This window comes from Lycium ferocissimum, chromosome 12 (assembly GCF_029784015.1).
Source record: "Lycium ferocissimum isolate CSIRO_LF1 chromosome 12, AGI_CSIRO_Lferr_CH_V1, whole genome shotgun sequence".
Classification (NCBI taxonomy): domain Eukaryota; kingdom Viridiplantae; phylum Streptophyta; class Magnoliopsida; order Solanales; family Solanaceae; genus Lycium; species Lycium ferocissimum.
Window position 1 is genome coordinate 49,571,160 of NC_081353.1, and position 23,475 is coordinate 49,594,634.

At 37.3% G+C, this 23,475-nt stretch overlaps 3 protein-coding genes across 3 annotated transcripts; 2 read left to right on the top strand and 1 right to left on the bottom strand.

Annotated features, from left to right (window-relative positions):
- Positions 1-1,984: 1,984 nt before the first annotated feature.
- Positions 1,985-11,571, bottom strand: LOC132041114 (uncharacterized). The gene is made up of 7 exons (XM_059431907.1): positions 10,199-11,571; positions 10,042-10,107; positions 5,135-5,279; positions 4,809-5,027; positions 3,144-3,330; positions 2,857-3,052; positions 1,985-2,489 (listed from the first exon to the last, which is right to left on the bottom strand). The coding sequence occupies exons 1-7, from the start codon at positions 11,353-11,355 to the stop codon at positions 2,375-2,377; spliced, it is 2,085 nt and encodes a 694-aa protein (XP_059287890.1). The 5' UTR covers positions 11,356-11,571; the 3' UTR covers positions 1,985-2,374.
- A 3,769-nt stretch (positions 11,572-15,340) lies between these two features.
- On the top strand, positions 15,341-18,658 carry LOC132040393 (COP1-interactive protein 1-like). The gene is made up of 2 exons (XM_059431026.1): positions 15,341-15,613; positions 16,281-18,658. Exons 1-2 carry the CDS (start codon positions 15,511-15,513, stop codon positions 18,341-18,343), a joined length of 2,166 nt encoding a protein of 721 aa, XP_059287009.1. The 5' UTR covers positions 15,341-15,510; the 3' UTR covers positions 18,344-18,658.
- Positions 18,659-20,979: 2,321 nt separating this feature from the next.
- Positions 20,980-22,482, top strand: LOC132040464 (uncharacterized). Its single transcript, XM_059431107.1, has one exon. It carries the CDS (start codon positions 20,985-20,987, stop codon positions 22,464-22,466), a length of 1,482 nt encoding a protein of 493 aa, XP_059287090.1. The 5' UTR covers positions 20,980-20,984; the 3' UTR covers positions 22,467-22,482.
- Positions 22,483-23,475: the final 993 nt, after the last annotated feature.

Genomic DNA, 23,475 nt, shown 5'->3' on the forward strand with positions numbered 1-23,475 from the left:
CAACACTCCGACATGTCTTAGCACTCCAAGGGTTATATTTCAGCGGGAGAAGCTACGATAAGTTTTAGCTCTCTTGTGCGTAGTGGTTATTGATTCATTAATGTTAATTCCCCTGGTGTTCTTTATACTTATTTATGTAGTGGTTATTGATTCATTAATGTTAATTGCCCTGGTGTTCTTTATACTTATTTATGTAGTAGTAATTTTTCTCTTGTGAGTTTGAAATTTTTCAATTTTTATTAATTCCTGTTGCCTCTTTTGCTTTGTTCAACTTCCTATTTTGTTGTCGCTATTTTCTTTTCAATCCTGCTTTGATTTCACTTCTTTTGAGCCGAGGTCTATCAGAAACAATCCTTCTACCTCACGAAGGTAGGGCTAACGTCTGGGTACATCCTACCCTCCCTAGACCCCACTTGAGGTATTACACTGCATATGTCGTTATGAGTTGGAAATTGGATATATCGGTAATTTTCATTCTCTTTTGCAGAAAGTAAAGAAATTCTCGCTTGCTGAACAGAGCATTGGGAAACCAGAAGGGGCCAATGAAAAAAGAAGTTAATCCCCGTGAGTCCTAAGGAGTGTCTGTAATGGTGAATTTGTTCTTTATTCTTCTAATTTAGACTACCTTCCTTCCTATTGTAACGGAGGATGTATTTTTGTACGTGTATAATTGTCCTCAATATCTCACTGTGCCAAATGAAGGTGGAATAAAATCTTTAAGTCAACTTAGGTTATTGGATCATGGCTCATCTAAACCCCCTTAAATTTTGGTTGTATTGGATTATAATAGGGTCATTTGCACTTTTGTCCCTATTGTCTTTAATTTTTGTCCCTCGAGACAAATAAATTTTTTCGTGGGGCATAAGTTTATATTTTCGCATCATAATCCCACAAGTTGTGGAGAACAGGACGACAATATCCTTGTCCTCGTGTTTCTAGTACTTTAATTGCTTAAATGATTATTTAACTTACATTTTTTTAATATAAATCACTAAACTAATTCTGGTCACTTTAAAATCAGTGAACTTATAACTGATACTCAAAAAATAAGCCTGGTTACAAAAATCTTTAAATCTGACTGGAAAGCCAATGATTTGACATGCAATTCCCTTTCTTTTTTTGCAGGATTGCCCTTCATTTGGGGTGGTCTTTAATTTTTGCCCTTCAAAATGGTGGTCTTTAGATTTTGCCCTAAGAATTTCACCCCGAGTTCGAGGCAAATTCTCGCCTTAAAAAAAAAAAAATTCGAGACAGAATTTTTGCGAGGTAGAGGTTGCAAATTCTACCTTTTTTTGTTTTTTTTTTTTGTTTACTAAATTTGCCAGCCGAAATTTTGCCTCGGGGTGTTAGGCAAAAATTTAAAGACACCATTTTGAAGGGCAAAAATTAAAGACCACCCCAAATGAAGGGCAATCCTGCGCAAAAAGAAAAATTGCCCTAAATAACTTTGCCAAGAAATATGCCCCCCTTGGAATTTTAGTTGATCTGATATGCCTACTTAGCCTTCCGGCGAGATTTATGGGTTTCCCGACTTAATTGTTTTCTACCATATAAAGTAGTGGTAAATCCTAAACAACCATTGCTATATTGCCCAATTTTGAGATGACTTCACAAAATTACATAGTACCATTCACCAAACTACCTTAAATAGCAAAGAGAGAACAAAATCAAAGCACTAATACATCACCATAACTTTAACTTATAAATAGAAGCTAAGATACCTAAGACACCTTGTGTGTCAACCTAATTCCATAGTAAACACAACCTAATTCCATAGTAAACATAATACTCCATTGGTTCGGCCGAAAGAAAACTCCCATAGCAGCCCATATTTTTTGATAAGAAATTCAAGTTTCCATTCTGGCATGCTCTCATAATTAACTTTCTCGTACCTTGGATACTGCAACAGGGGCATCTGAAAGCAATTGTCTGCAACACTTGTACGAGATTAAGTAAATGAAGTCCTTACTTATGCTACTGAAAAGGTAATAAGTGTTCAAGATAGATAAACTATGTTCAAATCGCGTGTAGTACATTTGCATAATTTACAGTACATCAGTGCCATGAGAACTTAACGTCACAGAAACAGCCAACATAAAACACAGCTAGACAATGTCACGACTAAAATAGGAACTCTCCGTGTCACTCCACAAAACATTCTACCAGGCATCCTGTGCCATACCTTTTTGAGTGCACAACAATGCCAGAATAGATTTGTTGAGAAAGAGATAAATATCAGTTACAAACTCTTCTCGCTTTCTTTTCTTAATTTTTCTTTCACCATTTAATACAAACAAAAAGGGAGACAACAAAGAGAAAACAAATGTGTTAACCACATTTCAGAAAATCAAATAGAAGCTAACAGAGAATCTGCCTAATCCTCCTCCGATGCAACCCGTTGCTTCTTCCATTTATAAGCAGCTTCCAAGATCTTAAGATTGGTAGTTTGTGTTTCCTCAGGGAACAGATAATCAATGTACTCCTCGTACCTGCAAAATTTAGAACACGTCATCAGCACAAGCAGCATTATATCCAAGCAAAAGGTAAACAAACCTTAAAATACAAAATAAAGTTATTCCGCCCAGCAATTCGCTAATTCATATACTAAGAAATTGGATTTGACAAAACACCTTATCAAGTTACATAAAGGAATGCAGACTACAAATAAACTAAGCATTGCCATATAAAGTAAAGCTTTACCAGAATTTATTCTTCCTGCAACATAAAACTAACAGGACGTAGGGACTCCCCCCACCCTCACCCCAACAAAAAGCTTTGTCCCCAATTGTTTTTTTTGCCGGAAACAACAAAAAAGATAAAATTAGAAACATGCAAATATATGGAAAAGGAACATACGCTGCAGGACCATCTTCCATGTCTATTTGCCTTCTCTTCTTCAGTTTCTTTGGTAGTTTGGCACGGACTAAACTGACATCCCCAAGCTCACCAAAACCGCTTTCCATATTTAGCCATTCTTCGAGAAGCATTGCTCTTTCTTCTTTCAGTTCAGGTGCCGAATTTCTGAAGTAAGAAACGGCCCTCTCGAAAACATCTTGATTAAAAAAAAAAAAAAAGGAGAAAAATTATTATCAACACAAAATTCAAAATTAATGGAGAAACTAACAATCAAAGCATTTTCTCACCTCTGGCACGTTGCAGGCAGTTCTTTTTCTGTTCAATATCTTCCTCTACCTCTGAATCCATAGCCGAGGCCTCAAACTTCGCAAAACTGATCCACACCTTCAAGTGTTTCGTGCGGTCAAGAAGTCTTTCATATAGTGCTCTTGTTCTTTCAAATTCACCCTCAGAGATCTCGAAGTCGATGTAAGCCTATTATAAATGCAGAACAGTAGCTCGTTAAAATGTATGTAGTTGCACATTCCAAAATTAAAGTGCACAAATATCATGATTTGATCTCAACCCACCCTTAATCAACAGCAGAAAAGTTAAAATAAAAAGAAGATAACAGCAGAGACCACCATTTGTTGGCATTCTACAAGATAGTTCCCTGAAGATGAATGCTTCTGGGAAGCTTAACCGCTATGCAGATTTAGGTTTTTCACTAAGTTGTCTTATAGACTCGAAAGCAATGTTAATAACTGACCGCGTCCCAGCCAGGCCATGACCACACCAGCAAATCTGGGTGAGAGTACTAGTTCTTAATATAAGGGAGCAGCAAACTAAAGGTCAGTAGAGAAATGGTTTTGAGGAATAACCAGAAAGGCATTTTGGGAATCGGTCTGAGAATTCAATCATTAAACAACGAGGAACATGTGGAACGCATGACAAATGATGAATCCACAGCACTGGACCCAAGTCATCCATTTTTGTAGGCTGAATTCCTTGCTTACAGTATAGAGGTGACTGTCTGTTATTCTCCAAAGTGCATAACATAAGAAAAATATGATTAGCATTTGCCCAAATGCTTTGTTTTCTTTTCACGCCTTATGCAGTTCTTATTCCATTTTTATTTCCATCCAAAGAAAAGGGTGACCCTATACCCAGACTATTTAGTTGTTTTCCCTAGTGCAGACATTCTTTCATAAGTAATCTTCTACTTTCTCTTTATCACAGAGAAATCCGTCTGGGGCCTATTCTTTGGTCCCACCACAACCTTTGAAACTCAGGGATAATGAGTCTACCCCTCTCCCCTTCTCCACTTATATACAGGCTTAGTTTTCATGGCGCAGGGCTCGAATCTTTGAACTAAGCCACAAATCCCTCAACCTTTGCCACCTGAACTAAGCCCAGGGGGCCCTTCACAACTACTCTTATATTACAAACTTCCTGGAAACATCCAAATCATACATGTTGCAGGTGCTGATCGCACTTAAAAAGACCACGGATTTTGGTATTTTAAAAATGATAGTCAGTTGAGTCAATCGTATGTCCATGGTAAAACTTCTCCAGTAATTAGGAACGGTGTGCATCTTTCAAAGATCGGCTTATTTTTAGACATCAGGGATCTAGATGGGCTTGACGTTCATAAACCACAGTTTAAACGGTGGTAAATCTTTTCTTATATTCTTATAATGCTTTTGAACATTGCTGGTGTGACCTGCTAACCTCCAGTTAGATAAGTGACTATTGAGCGGTTCCTTTACTGGATTGATATCAAAACCGAGTTACTTAACTATGCTGAAAGCAGTCATCGTAATACAATGAGCTTCAGAAAAATGCAAGCACAGGACTGCGTGGAGTCCCAGCAGCAGCACTAAGCAAGAACATGCATTGCTAGAAGACAATTACATTCTATAATAACTTTTTGACAAAACGCAAGCATATCAGCCACTACAACAAACAAATACCTTCCATAGTAACTCTGGCATATCCAGTGCAGGTTGATCAATTGCAAGCTCAAAAATAGCTCTGGCTCGTTCCGTTTCATACAAGGACCTCTCTAACTCAGCGAATTTGCTCCAAGCATAGCAATTTTCTGGTGACCATTCTAAGTACTTCTCATAAAGCTTTCTGCAACGATCTATGTTTCCAAAATGCAGCTCTATCTCAATGTACTTCTTAAATATCTGTATTATAGTAGCAAAGACATATATAGGTAAGGTTACATGCAAAGGGATACCCCTCAGAAATATCAGAAGAGGAATCAACCCACATAAAGATATATGGGAACTACCTTGTCTTTAGGAGCCCTTCCAATCGCTTCTCCAAGTAGAAGCCGCGCCTCCTTGAGTCTCAACTGCCGAATCTCAAACTGGGCAGCCAACAACCAAATCTTTGCAAATGAGAACTTCTGATGCGGAATCAGCTTAAGACACTCCCTGATAAAACGAAGAGGAACATTTAACAGATGAAATAACTGAATGACCTTAATTGTGTAAACAGACAGTCAACCCAAGATGGAAAAGATTTCAGATGTATACTGAAAAGCGGAATTCTGATGGCTGAAGGTATCCTCGTAATCAAACGTTGTCAACAATTTTTGCTACACAGATACAAGTAAATGGTCTTGAATAAAAATTCTCTGTGTTAGTGTGTGTGTGTCTGTGTGGTTGGGGGTGGGGGCCAGTCTTGATTGCACTATCCATTGGAGATTGTTGGAAGGATTTCTTTGATAGTTTTGGTTGTTGAATACAACTAATGACCTTTCTTTTGTTTATAACTCTTTACTAATGAGATTAGCACTCCAAACATTAATCAATTCAAAGAATTAGTCAATACTAAATGTAATTGTTTGCACATAGATTATGAAACAACATGGAGGAAAACAGCTAAATGGGACAGAGCTGATATTGTTTATAAGTTGGAGTTCTGAACTTAACAGTTCGACTACAGAACTCAGCTGTCATATTGTAGTTACCTTAAAGTATGCAATTAATTGAGGAATAGTGAGTTTATTTTCAAACAAGCCATAGAACCCTGTAGCCTCGTAATCAAGGAAGAAACAATCTAGACACAAGGGAAGTTAACAGTTTCTAAGGCTAGATTACATTTGTCATCACCAGTAACCTAGTACCACCATATCACAAAATTCAGCCCTCCATCTAGGACAATCAGAATTAAACGGAATTACTGAAACAACCAAATCTGATAAGGAATCAGCTTGAGGCACCCCCTGATAAAAGTATAAATGAATATGTAACAATTGAGATGTCCAGATGACCTTAATTCATGTACGGTAGGTCTCACGACAAAAATGGTCAACCAGAAGACAGGGAAAGGAACTAGATATATAGACATGAGGAGAAGATTTATTTGAGAATGAAATATGAGAAGATTCTAAGGAATCCTCAGTTAAATTCTCAGTGCTTGTCAACAGAGGACCAGTAGGCTTCTTCCCTCAGAAGGGCCTCAGACCCGACCCTAACTCTCCATTCCTTTTTATTCTAGCTATGGAGGGCCTCACCAAGATGCTGGACAAAGCCAAGCAGTTGCAGTGGATTAAGGGCTTTCAAGTTGGGCTCAATTCTGAGCTCTCACTCTCAGTTTCTCATCTGCTTTATACAGATGACACCCTGATCTTCTGTGGGGCAGATAGGTCCCAAGTTGTGTATCTTAACTCTGAATCTTTTTGAAGTTATTTCAGGTCTACACATTAATATGGCTAAAAGCTCTATCTTCCCAGTCAATGAAGTCATAAATTTGGATGAACTAGTTGGAATCCTATGTTGTGGCTTGCTACATGATTGGGAAGTGACTGAGTTCTAGAGATTATTAGCCTTCCTGCAAAGACAAGTCAAGCCTTACTGCAAAGACAAGTCAATCAGGCTGATAACCCCGATGTTTGCTGGTGGGGCTTGGGAAATTTTGGAGTGTTCTCTCTGAAGTCGTTTTATGAGAAGCTTTTGGTTAGGGAGGAGTATGTTTTTCCATATAATGCCATATGGATTCCCAAGGTTCCAAGGAAGATATGCTTCTTCGCTTGGCTAGCCACTAGAGGGGTGATTTTGACAGCAGAAAATCTTGGAATGCGGAAGGTTTTCTGCGTCAATTGGTGCTTCATGTGTAAGGAGACGGGCGAGGACGTATATCATCTTCTTCTACATTGCAGGCTGACTATGCTTAGATGGTTTGGCACTTCATGGGCAATGCCAAACACTCTGACAGAGTTGATGTTTAGTTGGAAGAGCGTGATCAGAAGGAGAAGAGGAAGGGCATGGAAGATGGTTCCACTTTGCGCTAATGTGGGGTGTTTGGAGTGAGAAATCAGAGAGCCTTTGACGGTGTAGAGTCGAGTTTCACTCCATTGAGGAGTAGTCTCTGTTCCCTTATTTTCTTTTGATGCACACAGAAAGTTCCTTGTTGTATTTGGTGGAGTTTTTAGAGAATCATATCGTTTTGTAAATTCTCTACTTTTTTGTATATCTCCTGTATACGGCCATGCGGCCATGTTGATTAATGAACATACATTTACTTGATCAAGAAAAGAAAACATTGCCTACCACTTATCTTGGGTTTCGATGGAGGCGCGGAATGGAGTTATTGAAAATTTTGAAAGAAGCTTACTTTTTTTTTTTTTTTGAAATTGGTAACTGTAAAAGAAGCTTGCTTCTTGGCAGAGGCAATACCTGTCCATAGGAGAAATTGACACTGATCAATAGTGTGTTGAGCAGCACCCCCTACATGTTTGATATCCCTCATTCTGATCCCCAGGCAAAGTGACAAAAACAGGAGAACATTCCTGTGGGGAAGGGAGCAGGGCCATAAATTTCACCTTGCTGAATGGTCAAGGGTCATCTTGGCAAAAAAAAAAATTAGGAGGCCTAGGTATTAGGGACCTCTCAACACACAACAAATGTATGTTGATGAAATGGCTATGGAGATTCAACCAAGAGGAGAACTCACTATGGAAAGAGGTGGTCAGGTCTAAGCAAGGATCCCAGAATCATTGGTGTACTAAGCTGATCAGAAGTCCATATGGAGTTGGTCCATGGGAGAGCATCAGAAATCTATGGAGTGAATTTTTCTCCAACTCCTACTTCAAACTGCGCAATGGCAATCACATAAAATTCTGGAAAGGTAAATGGTTGGAAGAGTCCATTCTAATGTTAGATTTTCCTGACCCCAATCAGATAGCCCAAAATCAAGACTCTACTATCTCTCAGTATTGGCAAGACAATAACTGGCACATTCTATTCAGAAGGGACATGCAGGACTGGGAGTTTCCCGAGCTTCTAACTCTACTTGCCAAATTATAACGCTTCTCTGTAATGAAATCATCTAACTTCATCAAAAAAAGGAAGGAATCCTTGGAAACAAATGCTTTGCCCCAATGCAAGTTGGTAAGTACTCCTATTATGTTAAAAAGAAATTTTTTCAAGATTCAGGGACATTTCAACCACGATATTACGTGGATAAAGTACTCATGTGAGGTCTATACAATTCAAGGAACCAACACAACAAAAGAGAAGGAAGAAAAGTAATGTGACTAGACACTGAAACAACCTCGTGATGATCCAAAATGGAAGGGACAAGTAAACCTAAAATGAAACTCAGACACTCTTTACATTTTCTCCTCTGGATACATAAGAATGAGGAAGGAGGACAGATCCCCTGGGGTACTCTGCCTTTTGACTTTCAAGCTGTAGGCAATAATTAGCTAATGTTTTTGAACAGTCAGGTCACTTCACAAAGCATTTTCTCATGATAAAACATTTAAACACAAGGTGGTCTATATAAAGCTTCTCAGCATGTTTTCTGGACGTTCCTGTCTCCAATAAGTACTTGGATAGCTATGCTCAAAGTTCCTTTTGCATGGACCATGGTGGATCTACTAATGAATTTGGCCAAGTTCCATTTCCTTGATCACTACCCCATGTCTTTGCTTCTGTGTCTAGTGTTATTATTAGTTCTACTAATAACTTCAAGGACCTTGCCAGAATGGTAATAGAACTCCATGCTATTCGTTGTAATTATTAAAACAGACGTGATGGGGATAAATAAATAAAAAAGAAAAAAACAATTACCATTTTGCTGACACATGGAAATTTAACGTAAAATTCCAAATTGGGTAATTGATTGTATTAGATACTTTAAAAACTCGGTAAGCTGCTAACTTTCAGCTTTAGCACTCTGAATGACTACGTTTCTTTTGAGCCAAGGGTCCACAAAGGTAGAGATAAGGCCTGCATACATCCTAGTATCCTACCCTCCCCATACCCCACTTGTGGAATTACAATGTTGTTGTTGGTGGTGTTGGTGTTTCAATGGAATATCCGACACGCAACTGTCAACAATTTTGAAGAGTCCAAGCAACATAGTTCTTCATCCAATTGTAGGCTAACAACAGTTGGAACTATTGCAGTCCAAGAAAACACATGTAAACAACAACTATGCCTATGGCTATATGAATCCTCACTTTCCATGTAGCTCCATGTAAGCCCATCCCAGTTCATTTATGAAAACTTAGTTTCTTTAGCACTAGAAGTAAAAAAAAAAATTAAAAGTGTGCATCTTGGTGATAGATTATAGCACAATATTATGGTCGTAAACTAACCAGACCAGAGACTGAATATGTGCAAATGGGATCCTAGTTATGTCCAAGTACGACATGCAATACATAATAAAAATTTGGTGAACTAAGACAATTTGGCAGTTATACTGCCTAGCTTTCAATCAGATAGACTGCATTTTAGTCCAGAATTCAATTGACTCAAAGAAGCAATCAAATGAAAAACGTAATTGCTTGCAAATTGATCACGAAATACAATGAGGCATAAGACAAATAAATGGAACAGAATCAATACTGATAAGTTATGTTTACAAGGTGGAGTTCTGGCTTTAGCAGTTTGACTCAGCACTCCTACTGTCATCTCATAATTACCTAAACCATGCAAATTATTTCGATAAGTACCTAAACCATGCAATTAATAGGGGATTAGTGAACAATTTTGAAACAACCCAACCCAATCCTGCAGCCACTCTAATTAACAAAGAGTAAGCTAGATACAAGGTAAAGCACGGTTCATAAAGCTAGATTATGTTTACCATTACCAGTATTTCACATAAAGCATGATAGATAATACGATTCATCAAGCAAATGAACTACATAGTGATATTTCAATCGAGACAAAGATATTTTACCTGTAGACATCTCTGGTCCTTTCCATGTCTTGTGCATCAAGCTCTTCATATAATGCATAATTAATCCTAAAAAGAGCAAAGTCACAAAATTGCATGGTAAGGTATCCGAAATAGAATTCAAATATCACATTCAAAAGTAAAGGTTGTCAAATTTTACCATAAGTAAATGTATCGCTGCCAATACCGCTTCTCTTCAGCAGGTGGAACATTAGCAATAGCTCTCTCATAAACCTCTCTAATCCTCTCTTTATTCCCAACACTCTCTTCAAGCCGAATATAATCAAACCACGTATCATAGTTCCTTGGATTCTTCCTCACTTCATCCTCATACTGAAACCTCCTTTTCCCAACTATAGCATCCTCGATACCTTCCCTATCACCATACTGCTTCTCGAACGCGACAAACTTCCTATACAAATCCTCGGCCCGGCCTTTCGGTATATGATCCAATGCAAACTTATATATACACCTCGCCCTCTCCGTCTCCTTACACTTCTCCTCAAACTCCGCAAACGCCACAAACAACGTCTCAGCCTCCTCATCGTCCGCTAACTTATCCACCGCCCGTTCATAACAACCCCTCGCCCTACCTATCTCCCCGTTCTTCATCTCAAACTTGGCGAACCTAATCCACGCCCCAACTCTCGGATGACACTTAACAAACCTCTCGAAAATCTCCCTCGCCCTCTCGACCTCATTATACCTCAACTCAAACTTAATATAACTCAACCAACCTTGCTGATCTGGCATCCACGTCATCCACCTCTCGAAAATCTGCCTAGCACCCGCTACATTCCCTAACATCTCCTCCATATGTATATACTTATACCACAACTGATCAACTCTAGGCAACAACGTAACAGCCCGGTCCCACACATTCCTAGCATAATTAACAAACTTATTCTTCATCTCAACATCAGCATACTTCAACCACATTGTATGATCTCTATAATCGACTTCAAGCGCGCGTTCCCAGACAGAACGCGCGCGCTTGAAATCCTTTTGTGATTCTTCCCACTTAGCATATTTAACCCAAACACTCTTGTTCCAACGAACACGACTAATTAAACTCTCGAATTCTTTCCGTTTACGGAGACGATAATCTGCTAGTTCAGTTGGGTCGGTAATTTTCTGTTTAGGTGGTCGGATTTCTGATTCTTGACGTTCACGTGCTTCACGTAGGATTTGTTCGGCGGTTATTTGGATTGGTGCAGGGGTTTTGTTCTTGACACGTGTCGGTCTAGGAAGCTTTACCTCCGTTTCTTTACGGGTCAGGTAACCCAAACTTGGGTCTGCATCTCTGGAAGACGCCATTGGAAACAAGTGAATTGAATTTGGTAGAGAGATTTAATGGAAGTATTTAGAGAGTGGGAATTGGATAATTGAAAGGAATCCAATTCTAGGGTTCTAATAAGTCGACAGGAGGAAGAAGAAGAAGAAGAAGAAGATTTTGTGTTTTAATTAGGGAAAGGGGCCAAGGGGAGGGTAAGGGGATTTAAATTTTCTTATTTTCTTCCCTAACTATTTTGGGTGGAAAAGAAAAGAAACCTACATATATTTGGAAAAGTTTTGGGCTAAAATTATCCATTTTTTTGATCCCTCAACTATAGGGTATGCATAGTTTGGATAAACCCGAAATCCAAATCGATATTTGAATATTTTGGACTTATATTTTGAAATTGCGGATTTAACTTTTAAAATTTTGGATTTGAAACTTCGACTTTTTGGATACCCGAAAATCGAATTTTTCTTATACTTTATGTTTAGCCTGACATACCTGGCTATCCATTATATATATTAGCGCATTACCTATATGTCCAATCTAATAAGTCAAATATATGCTCCTCATTACACATCAACCCATATAATAAAAAATATTACTAAGTTCAATATGTTTGGATTTGTTAATATTAAAGATGCCTACCTTTTGGATTTTCTTTTTGTTTTCATTGTTAGTAAATTCTATGTATGAGATGTTTTACTAAATTGGACTTGTTAATTTATAAGACCAGTGCTCCTGTTGCATCCTTGGTAATGATTTTAGTGCTTGTATGACTACTTTATTTATATGATTGTGATAGCAAAAAGGAACTATATATTAAGACAATTTGATACGAATATTCTATTTGGTTGTTCATTTTGTAAGAAGAAGAAGAAGAAGCAGCAGCAATTAAACTTATAGGCCGAACCAAAAATCTGAATTATCCAAATCAAACTTAAAAAATCTGATCCAACCCGAACGTATTTGGATCGAATTCGAAACATTTTGCGAAATTCGAAAATCGAAATTATAATCCAAATGTGCTAAACTCGATACGATCTGATAGATGAATAGGCGTACTCAAATTTTTGTTCGATGGGTTTAACCTTTACAAGCCACGTGAGTGTCACATGGGTTTAGCAGCGCCAGTTTTTAATATTGTTTTGTTAGGGAGATCAAAAGTGTTCCACTTTAGCAAGTTTTTAATATTGTTTTGTTAGGGAGATCAAAAGTGTTCCACTTTAGCAAGGGAACTCGTAGCTGCTATCTTTTGGGTGTGCTATGGGTAAACTCTGCTCTAGTGTAATAGCCCGCAAACTACACATCGAACCTAGGACCCTCCATTTGAGAAATTTCCTGCTCAACCGATCACAAATTATAATTAATTAATACACGTGCTCAACTTAATTTATGTTGTTGTCCCTTGACAATTGTATTACTTGGTTTACATGTTTATTTGTTATTTCTTTTGCATCATGCTTTGAATTGCTTCTTCTTATGTCGAGGATATACCATAAACAGCCTCTCTACCTTCTCAAGTTAAGGTCCGCGTACACTCTACCCTCTCCAGACCCCACTTTGTAGGATTTCACCGGATATGTTATTGTTGCTGCTGCTCATCTTAATTTATCACCTAACCATAATAAATACATATGATCTGATATAGGACACCCGGATGAGGGCAAATAGGTTTTTGCCTAATTGGACTATCACGATTCTTGATTAGCATCAATTCGCACTTTAAAATTTTCAAATAGTTACTCAGATTTCTTCCATTGTTCTAAGCAGGCGTTTGGCCATGCGTTTTCAAACCATGGTTTGAAACCATGATCCCAAACCAGCGTTTGGACATGCGTTTTCACTCATGGTTTCAACTTTTTTAAATATAAAATTTAACCCATAAGTTTATATTTTGTAAAAAAAGACTTATAAGTTGGTAGATATTCATAACAATTACCCCATCATTCATTTACCAATCTCATTAACTTCCACGAACCTTTATTTATGTCTACCAACCTTTATTTTATGTGGGAGGATTATATTAAAGAGTAGTTACTTTACTATTCATGTTAAATTTTCATTTTTATTGAATTAAAGTTTGATTAATTGATGTTGTATTTTTTAGAAAGACCTTCTAGGAGGATACTAATTTTGTTATGAACTATGACTTGCTCATTTGGTAAGATTGTATAAGAATTGAGAATGTTTTGATAGTTTTCACAATTTGTGAGACTTTTATGTCTATAAGAGAAAATACAACTTAAAATGTTCAAATTGCATATCCAAACATGGTTTGAAATCATGATTTCAAACCATGTCCAAACGGGGCCTAATTAGACACCGGATGCGGGCAGATAGGTTTTTACCTAATTGGACTATCACGATTCTTGATAAGCATCGATTCTCACTTTTACAATTTTCAAATAGTTATCAGATTTCTTCCATTGTTCTAATTAGTAAATCAGTTAGCTTATTTTATTTAGGCTTAACACATAACTAGCCCCTTAAATTTGTTGGGATATTTTATCTAGATACTCGAACTAAGCCTTGTCTCAATTGATCACCTCAATTCTTATAAAGTGTTTCAATTAGACACTTTTGGTTATCAATTTGAAAAAGAAAAAAAAAATGTGTGTATTTTCATTCATCTATTAGATAATTAAGTTGATCACATAAAACATGTCATCTCCTTTAATTGTACAAATCAACCTCAAGAAATGCATGGGGTTTTACGACTTATTGAGGCGAATGCGTATAATTGAAGGAGATGCCATATTTTATGTGGTTAATTTAACTACCTAATAGACGAATGAAAACATGCGCTAATTTTTTTTTCAAAATTAAACCGAAAGTATCTAATTAAAACACTTTATTAGGAGTTGAGGTGTTCGATTGGAACAAGGCTTATCTAAATGAAATATGCATGAATTTGAGGCAAAATTTCTTAATAATAATGGACCTTCATCATTCCTTTTTTTTTTTTCCCCTTCTCTCCCTACTCCTTTTCTCCCATTGGGTAGACTTACAAATTCTCAAGAAGATTTATATTCCTCCACTAAATTTAAATAACCCTTACATTATATCTCATTAGTAATTATATATTACTAATATGGAAAATGGGTCAATATGATGAGTAATATTAAAATTGTAAAAGGGTCATGGTAATGAGTAATAGCCATAGAATCTTATGGTAGAAAAACTATAACTGAAATTTTCCCTTAGCTTCGAGATACTACCGTTAATAAAACAAATGCAAATGGGTCTTCATCTATTTTCACCCAGTTTTTCAGGTAAGCATTTGCAGCTTGTTTTTTTCACTTCTTGTTCTGCATTTTCTTGCTGAGAAGAAAGATTTTTTTTTTAAAAAAAAAAAAAAAAAAAACATATTTTCTATATTGTAACAGATAAAGAAAGATAAGAGTTGGATAATCCTAATGATTAACGAGAGATTATGTTCGTAAGTCCATGAATTCAGATGCAAATTACATTAGATCCGCTCTTGTACGTATGAAAATGAAATTGCTTTTGCACATTTTTGTGTTGATTATCGAGTGACATTTTTCTTTTTAATGTTACTGCATCAAATCCGAATGTGCATGGATGTTTGATCAGTTTTTTTTTTTTCTTCATATAAAGAAAATCATTCAAAAAACAAACAGGAAAAAGAAGAGGATGTGGATACATCTTTCACGTGTATCACTATAGTTTGGACCATGCAAATATCAAACAAATCATTTACAAGACTTGAAATTTTCGTCTACAATGAAATCTTTGTTCAATAATTACCCTCTATGGTACGAGCTGCCTGAATTGAATTGTTGTCTTCCTATCAGCACGTTCACGATTATTTTGAATTTTGATAACCTGGAAATTATTCAGCTTAGCTATATTTATGGTTATTCTGGGGTCAGGTGGCCTTTAATAATTGTTTAATTTTTAGTGATCTTTCACATTCCGTGTCGAAAATACTGACTTCTTCCGCGCCTGTCTATTCAATAGGTTTCTCCGAACAAAGATGTCGTTTTAACCAAAACATGTAGTAAGAATTGAGCAATACATGAATTAATATCAAGACTTGTTAAATTCTAAATTTAGAACGCCTAACGCCTTTGTTCATGGCTATTGCAGATGCTGAGTGCGCTTTGTTTCAGATATAGTGGCCATTTGGATGCTAGCAATCAATCCTAAGCAGTACACCCTTTGAAATAATGGAAGCAGAGATGGCGAAAAATCGTTGGAAGGGTTCCATGAAGGCTTTTCAGAGTCATATTGATCCTGAAAAAGAAGAACAATTGAAACGCATAAAAATAGGTAACCATTCCACTTGAAAACAACGTCAGACCTTAGAATGTTGAGCTTGTGATTTAGCTTATTAGAGGTTAACACAAATTAAAGCGCATCTTCTAGCATGAGGCAGAAAACACTATGTTATTTCTTCCCATCTGCCCCATCTTTGATGGACAGAGTTACCTGATACCTGTGCTGGTGGGAGGCATCAGGTGCCCTGTAGAATTAACTGAGATGTGCGCATGGGTTATCACAAAAAAAAAAAAAAAAAAAAAAAAAGGCACATCTTCCAGCTCAATTTTCCCTAATGCAGAATTTTGTAGCTCATAGAATAGCCATAGGGGTAAGCAATAAGTTGTTCATCCTGTGAAGTGTCAAATGGGATAAAGAGCAAACCTTGATGTGACTTCAGCTTATAAAATTTTCATCATAGCTTTTTACTCTTGCATTTCTTTCAAACTTGTTTTGAGACGATTTTCTTGAGCCGAGGGTCTATCGGAAACAACTTCTATATCCCAAAGGTAGGGATAAGGCCTGCATACACCCCACCCTCCCTAGGCACAACTTGTTAGATTATACTGGATATGTTATTGTTGTTGTTGTTGGCGTTTCTGCTTTTTGTACGCTTCATTAGATTGATTAATATAGAATGCTCAGAGTCCTAACTTGAAGAGTTTGTTCTGTATTGCAGAGATTGAAAACAAGGTAAAAAGGATTATAAAGCTGAGCAAGAGTATAAGCAAAGGAAGTAGAGATGGGAACTTAAGGAGGAGATCAGAACTTATCCAACTTGTTGATGATTTCCACAAACAATACCAGTCCCTCTATGCTATGTATGAAAATCTCAGAGGAGAAGTAAAATATAACCTTTGTGCCAAAATCGGGGATGACGCTGCATCTTCATCTTCTTCAGTTTCAGATTCTGAAGCATATCATTCCCCATGGCAGTTCGCTGGTGAAGGCAGCTCATACTTTTTGAATACAGCAAATCTGGAAAGTGCAAATTTGGATTTGGATTCATTACCTGATTCACCAATATCTTCTGGCCAAGAACCAGAATCTAGAGATTTTTTCAAGGACCCGAACAATCAAGGCAAAGAGATAGAAAATATCATGAAAGAATCTGCCTGGTTAAAGGAAAAAGTAACAGAAAAAGAAGAAGAACTCTTGTCTCTTACCAAGAAATACGAGGTTCACGAGAGTGAGAGATTAGATGAGATAAAGAGGTTAGAAGATCAAATTGCTATGATGAAGCCTGAGCTAGAAAACTCATATGTACTGAAGAAAGAACTTGAGGAGCAGATTATGTGCAAGTCGAATGAAGTTAAACAACTGGAAAAAGGCAATTCAGGGTTGCAAGCTCATGTCCAAGAATTGGAAGCAGCATTTCAAGAGAAAGAAGATCAATTTTCTAATCTTCTTACAAAATTTGAGGAAAATCAGACCAACTCGAAGTCTAGAATTGATGATCTAATGGCACGGGCAAATTGTCTGCAGCAAGAGTTGGACTCTTTACATACTGAAAGGAATGTCCAGATTGAAATTTTGAAGGAGAAACTAACAAGCGCAACTTTGGTTGAGAAGGAGACATTAAAAGATAATGAAGACCTAAAAGTACGTGTAAAAGACTTAAAATTGGAGGAAGACTCGCTCTGCAGCCAAAAGAATGACTTGGAAAAACAGATAAGGGATATAAACAGAGAAGTTTATCGTTCACAGTTAGAAAAAGAGGAGCTAACTGATAGAAAGAAAGAGTTGGAAACCATACTATTAGAGAAGAAACACGAGTTATCAGCTCTTCAAGAAAAACATGAGGCCTACACAAATGATATGTCCAATCAGAATTCATCTCTGGCAGCACGAATTAACACTCTTCAGCAGCAGCTACGAACTGGGGAAACTGAAAAAATTCAATTGCAATCGCAGCTTGAGAAACAGAAACACGAGTCTTCCCAGAGCCTTATTCAGATGGAAAAGAAAAACAACGAATTGACCATGAAGGTCACAGATCAGGAGAAGTCACTAAGAGAAAACGAAGATATTATAAAAAAGTTGAACGAGGAACATAAACAAATGAAAATCAGGTTAGAAGATTCCAAATCAAATTTGCAAAATGCTGAAAGGAAAATAGAAGAAATGACAGAAGAACTGCGAAAGAAGTTTGAAGACGGTTTGAGAATCTTGAGCAGGAGAATCCGTGTGGCAGAACAAATGCACCTTGAGAACAAAGAGTGGTATCAGAAAACAAGAGACTCGTACGAGAAAGAAAATAATGATCTAAAAGAGAAAAACGCAAAGTTACAAGTTGGAGTTAGGGGTATTAAGGATATAACACTGACAGCAAACGACACGCTTGCTTCACTAGACACAGTGGCACTAAAATTTGAGGAGTGCACTGCTCATTTCTTTAATCGAATATCCAAGGTTTCTTGTGAGCTGAAATTTGTAAAAGATTGGGTTATGAGGAAAAATAAAGCAATAGTACATGTACAAGACGATCTAGATTGCTTACTTAGACAGTTGGACGACAAGGAAGCCGAGATATTAGTGTACAGAGAGAAAGTTTGGAAATCAGACAATAAGGTTAGAGAGTTGGAGAAATTGATCAAGGACAAGGATGATGGGATGTTGGCTCTCAAGGAGGAAAAAAGGGAAGCCATTCGACAATTATGTATCTGGATTGATTACCATCGAAGTCGCTCTGATTATTACCAAAAATCACTTTCTGTCTTTGGCAGTAGAAGGAATCTTTAGGATTCTTCGTCAGTTATATCATCAGTTTCTCTAGGCATACATAGTTGTCTGATGAAAAGTCATGATCAGCGTGGAACAACTTCTACGTCGTGTAAGTTTTTTTTGTTTCTCTTTTGTTCTTATAACTAGAGCAGAATTTGATATATAGGACATATAACAAGCAGTAGTAGGCAAGCAGTAGTAGTCACTTGTTAATAATCATATTTAGACAATTCTGCAGGCTTGAGACAACTCCTCGTATGTCATGGTTGTCCCTTGTACATGTGGACGTGGGATTTAACCAAATTTGTTATTAGTCAATACAATTGTATTTTAGTGTTCAGATTATTGACATTTATACAATTATTTGTTACTCTTTGTATCGCAAAATGTTTGGCACTTTGTATTCGCGGAATTATATCAAGTGAAATTTGACGAACGTTTAGATCTTTTTTAACCAATATGAAATGATGAAGAATTGTAAACTTAATTATTTGAGTAGTGTTTTTTCATGTAGCTTCTGAATATCTTGAATTTAATTTAAGAAATTTATTCTAATCTGATTGATTTCATAAATTAGTGATCGATTATTAATAAGTGAAAGTGCCCAGCAATTTGGGCTGAGGTAGCGATTCACAAACACTTCTTTCCTTAAATGTGATGGTGGCCAAATAGCATAGGGCCGATTTGCTCCCATTGCTTTCTATTCGAATTATATCACATAAAATCTTAGTAGGTAACGCTTCTCCTTTAACGGGCTTTACATGACACTAATCCGGATTAGTTGGGGTTCCAAAGCGGGTACCGGAAACCGGGTGGTAACCAAGAAGAATTATACATATCAGATGACTATGTGTATGTATAGGAAATAGGACAGTATTGGAACACTGAATTAAGGGTGTGTTCGGTATGAAGGAAAATGTTTTCTTGGAAAATGTGTTATTGGAAAATAAGTGAATTTCTACTTATTTTCTCATTTTCGTTTGGGTAGCGGAAAATAAGTGAATTTACTTTATTTTCGTGTTCGTTTTAGTAGAAAACATTTTCGGAAAATACCCACTCCAAGCCCCACAACTCCACCCCGACCCCACCCCCACAACTCCACCCCGACCCCACCCCCACCCCAACCCTACCCCACCCCTACCCCCACACCCACCCCCATTTTTTTTTGAAGTATTTAATTTTTTTCTGGATTTTCTAAACCACCACATCCCCCCCCCCCCCCCCCCCCGGTGTGGACCCATACCACACCAACCCCACAACCCCCCACCCCCCACTCTCAATTTTTTTTTTTGGAGGGGGTGGTGGGGTGTCGGGAAAGGGGGGTGGGGATGGGGAAAAAAACCAAAAAAAAAAATTCAAAACTTTTTTTTCAAAACAAAATTAATTTTTTTAGGGAGGGGGGTGAGGCGAGGGTGGGGTGGTGCAAAAAACAAAAAAAAAAAAAAAATCAAAACTTTTTTTTCAAAACAAAATTAATTTTTTTTTTGCCAGGGGGTGGGTGAGGTGGGGGTGGGGCAGGGGTGGGTGGTGCAAAAAAACAAAAAAAAAAAATCAAAACTTTTTTTCGGAATAAAATTAATTTTTTTTTGGGGGGGGGGGGGGGGGGTTGAGGTGGTACAAAAAACAAAAAAAAAAAATTCAAAACTTTTTTTCAAAATTAAATTAAATTTTTTTTTGTGAGGGGTGGGGTGGGGGGTGGGGCAGGCTGGGGTGGGTGTGGTTCAAAAAATAAAAAAATTCAAAACTTTTTTTTTCAAAACAAAATTATTTTTGGGGGGGGGGGGGGGGGTGGTGCAAAAAACAAAAAACAAAAAAAAAAATTCAAAACTTTTTTTCAAAACAAAATTAATTTTTTTTTGCGTGGGGGTGTGGTGGGCGGGGGTGGGGTGGGCTGGCGGCAGAGTGGGTGGCGTGGTGCAAAAAACAAAAAAAAAAATTCGAAACTTTTTTTTCAAAACAAAATTAATTTTTTTTTTGGAGGGGTTGGGGGTGGGCGGGGGGTGGGTGAGGTGAGGATGGGGTGGGGGTGGGGTATGGGTGGGGCGGGAGTGGGTGGATGGCGTAGGCGTGGGATGGGAGGGGGGGTGGTGGGAGTGGTTGTGGGTGGTGGGTAGTTGGTGGATTGATCGACACTTATACTGTTTTCCCTACTTTTATTAAAGAAGGTCATTTTCCCCATTTTGAGGAATTTGTTTTCACTGAAAATGTTTTCCAAAATTTTTGACCAAACGAACATGCGAAAATTGGAAAATGTTTTCCTCCGTACCGAACACACCCTAAGTGGAAAGGATGAAAACACTTAATACTGCTGCTGAGATTGTTGCTTTAGCTTATTCCTCACACTTAAAGACTTTTTTTTTTCCCTTGCTTTGCTCGAGATTTGCGACCTTGTAAGTTGTAATTTTTAACATGGATTGAAACCTGTGCAGATTATAATATTATAGCAATCAATTTGGTCAACTTAAATTGAGGACTTCTAGATATGTGTGAGTTTTTTAAAGATTTGAACGAGCTCACAATCATGTGTAGCTGTGTTAGATCTGAAAAGAAATACTTAAATAAGCTTAGTCATAAACAAATGAATCCCATTACCCAAATCATGCTCCTTTGATCTAGTCATGGTACTTTCTTTTTGCTTCAGAAAAGGAATTAAACTGTCATGGCAAAAGATCAAACTGTTTTCTTCAGTTTTCGGTCTTATTGCCGCGTTCTTGTTTTTCTCTCTGCCTTATCATCCATTTCTCTCCTCTACTGGTCTTATGTCTTTGGCTATGGCTATTCCTATATCAAAATGACAGTGACCAATGAAGACAGACCAATTGATCTCCTTAGATTCCCAAAAGCTTGGAACCATCTTGTCTTTTCATCAGAACAAGCACCTCAAAGACTCCTTAAAATTGCTCTGTTTGTCAAGAAATGGCCAGATGAACATCATGCTGGAGGACTTGAACGACACGCTTTAACACTCCATCTCGCCTTAGCCAAACGAGGCCACGAGCTTCATATCTTCACAGCTAATTCATCCTTCCCTTTATATCCAACAATCAGCAATCTCCGTTTTCACATCTCGAACTCTACTGCTGCCGGATATCTAGACCAAGCCGTTGTTTGGAAGCAATTTCAAAAAGAAAACGCGACAAAAAGGCCCTTCGATGTGATTCATACAGAGAGTGTAGGACTTAGGTATACTAGATCAAAAAACCTGAATAATGTTGCTGTTAGCTGGCATGGAATTGCCTATGAAACTATACATTCTGACATCATACAAGAGCTTCTCCGAAATACTACTGAAGATCCAGAGTCGTCACATGCATTGACTGAAAGAGTGAAGAAGGTTATTGAAGAGGTAAAGTTCTTCCCAAATTATGCTCACCACGTTGCCACGAGCGATCATGCAGGAGATGTACTTAAAAGGATCTATATGATCCCAGAAGAACGCGTTCATGTCATATTAAACGGTGTCAGTGAGGAGATATTCAAGCCTGATGTTACAAAGGGCTATGATTTTAGGTCCAAGATTGGAATCTCAAAATCAAAGTCCCTAATCCTGGGGTTAGCTGGAAGGTTGGTTAAAGATAAGGGGCACCCTTTAATGTTTGAAGCCTTACAACAAATTTTCAAGGAAAACTCAACATTTAGGGACAATGTCATTGTACTAGTTGCTGGAAATGGTCCATGGGGTACTCGATACAAAGGCCTCGGATCGAATAATGTTATGGTTTTAGGACCATTAGAACAGGATCAACTAGCAGGATTCTACAACGCAATAGATGTATTCATAAACCCGACATTAAGAGCTCAAGGTTTGGATCACACCTTGTTGGAAGCCATCCTAACAGGTAAGCCTTTGATAGCGACGAAACTTGCTAGCATTACGGGGTCTATTATCGTTAGCGAAGAGATGGGTTATACATATGCACCTACAGTAGGGGAACTGAAGAAAGTTTTGTATGAGGTTTGGGAGGATGGAAGAGAAATTCTAGAGCTGAAAGGAAGATTTGCTAGGGAGAGGGGATTGAAGTTGTTTACCGCTACCAAAATGGCTGCAGCATATGAAAGGCTTTTTCTTTGTATATCAGATGATGAAAAGCAAGCAGAAAAACACGACAATTATTGTATTTATCAACCTCAATCTAATTGAAAAATTAAAGGGTCCTTGTTATACCCCATTTAGACCGGGTCAAATAGAGTACAACATATTGGTGATTCCCTATATTATTATTTAAGGAATCGCCACCTAATTATTTTTATGGTGAATTAGGACACCTAATTGTTAACTAATTATTGCTAAACTAAACTCCATTTTTAAGATCTTACGAACCTAATAAATTCTAGGTAAGGGTTCTAATTATCCTAAAGGGAAGGGGTTAGGCATCCTTTAAGATCCGTTAAGAACGGTTAACTAATTTCCTAAACTTAGGTTAATTGAAATCAAAATAAATGTTTGGCTTAAAATATCAAATAGGCGGATAATTAATTTAGGGAAAAAAAATACTTTTTAACCTCAAAATGAATTAAGAAGTGACTTATAATTAAAAGACAATTTTCGGCTTGAGAAAGCGGGATTAGTAGATTAAAAAATGAAACTTCTTCTTTTCGAATAGTAAAGACATGGTCATTTTAGAAAGTCACGTGACCAGTTTTATTTTTAAACTTATTTAAAAATAAATGGCAAGTGAGTATTTAAAAATGTTTGTCAATTGAATCAAACTCCAATCTTTCAACTTAACTAGGGATCAATTACTTTCACATGAAAGAAATGAAATTAATTTTAAAGAGGTGACTTCAAATCCCATTTGGATTGTTCCTAAATTAAATTAAACTCATTGGGAACTGAAAATCTGGTTGTTGTAAACCATTTGGATTCATAAAAAATCTCATAAATGAACTAGTAAAGAAATTAGAAAAATATTACTTTTGATAATCGCTGAAATAATATGTCGTTATCCACCCCCCAAACTAAGTGTCATAATGTCGATAAATTTAAACGAACCACATAAACAGTCACAAATAAGAAGAACAAAGATGGTTAGCTTTGGACAAGCTAAAACGCAACAGGCATCCTTTCTTTTTCGACGAGGAAAGGAGTGAGCGGAGAAGTAGACGCGGGTTCTATATTTCCCGTTATTCCCCTTTCATTTTGTTTCGGG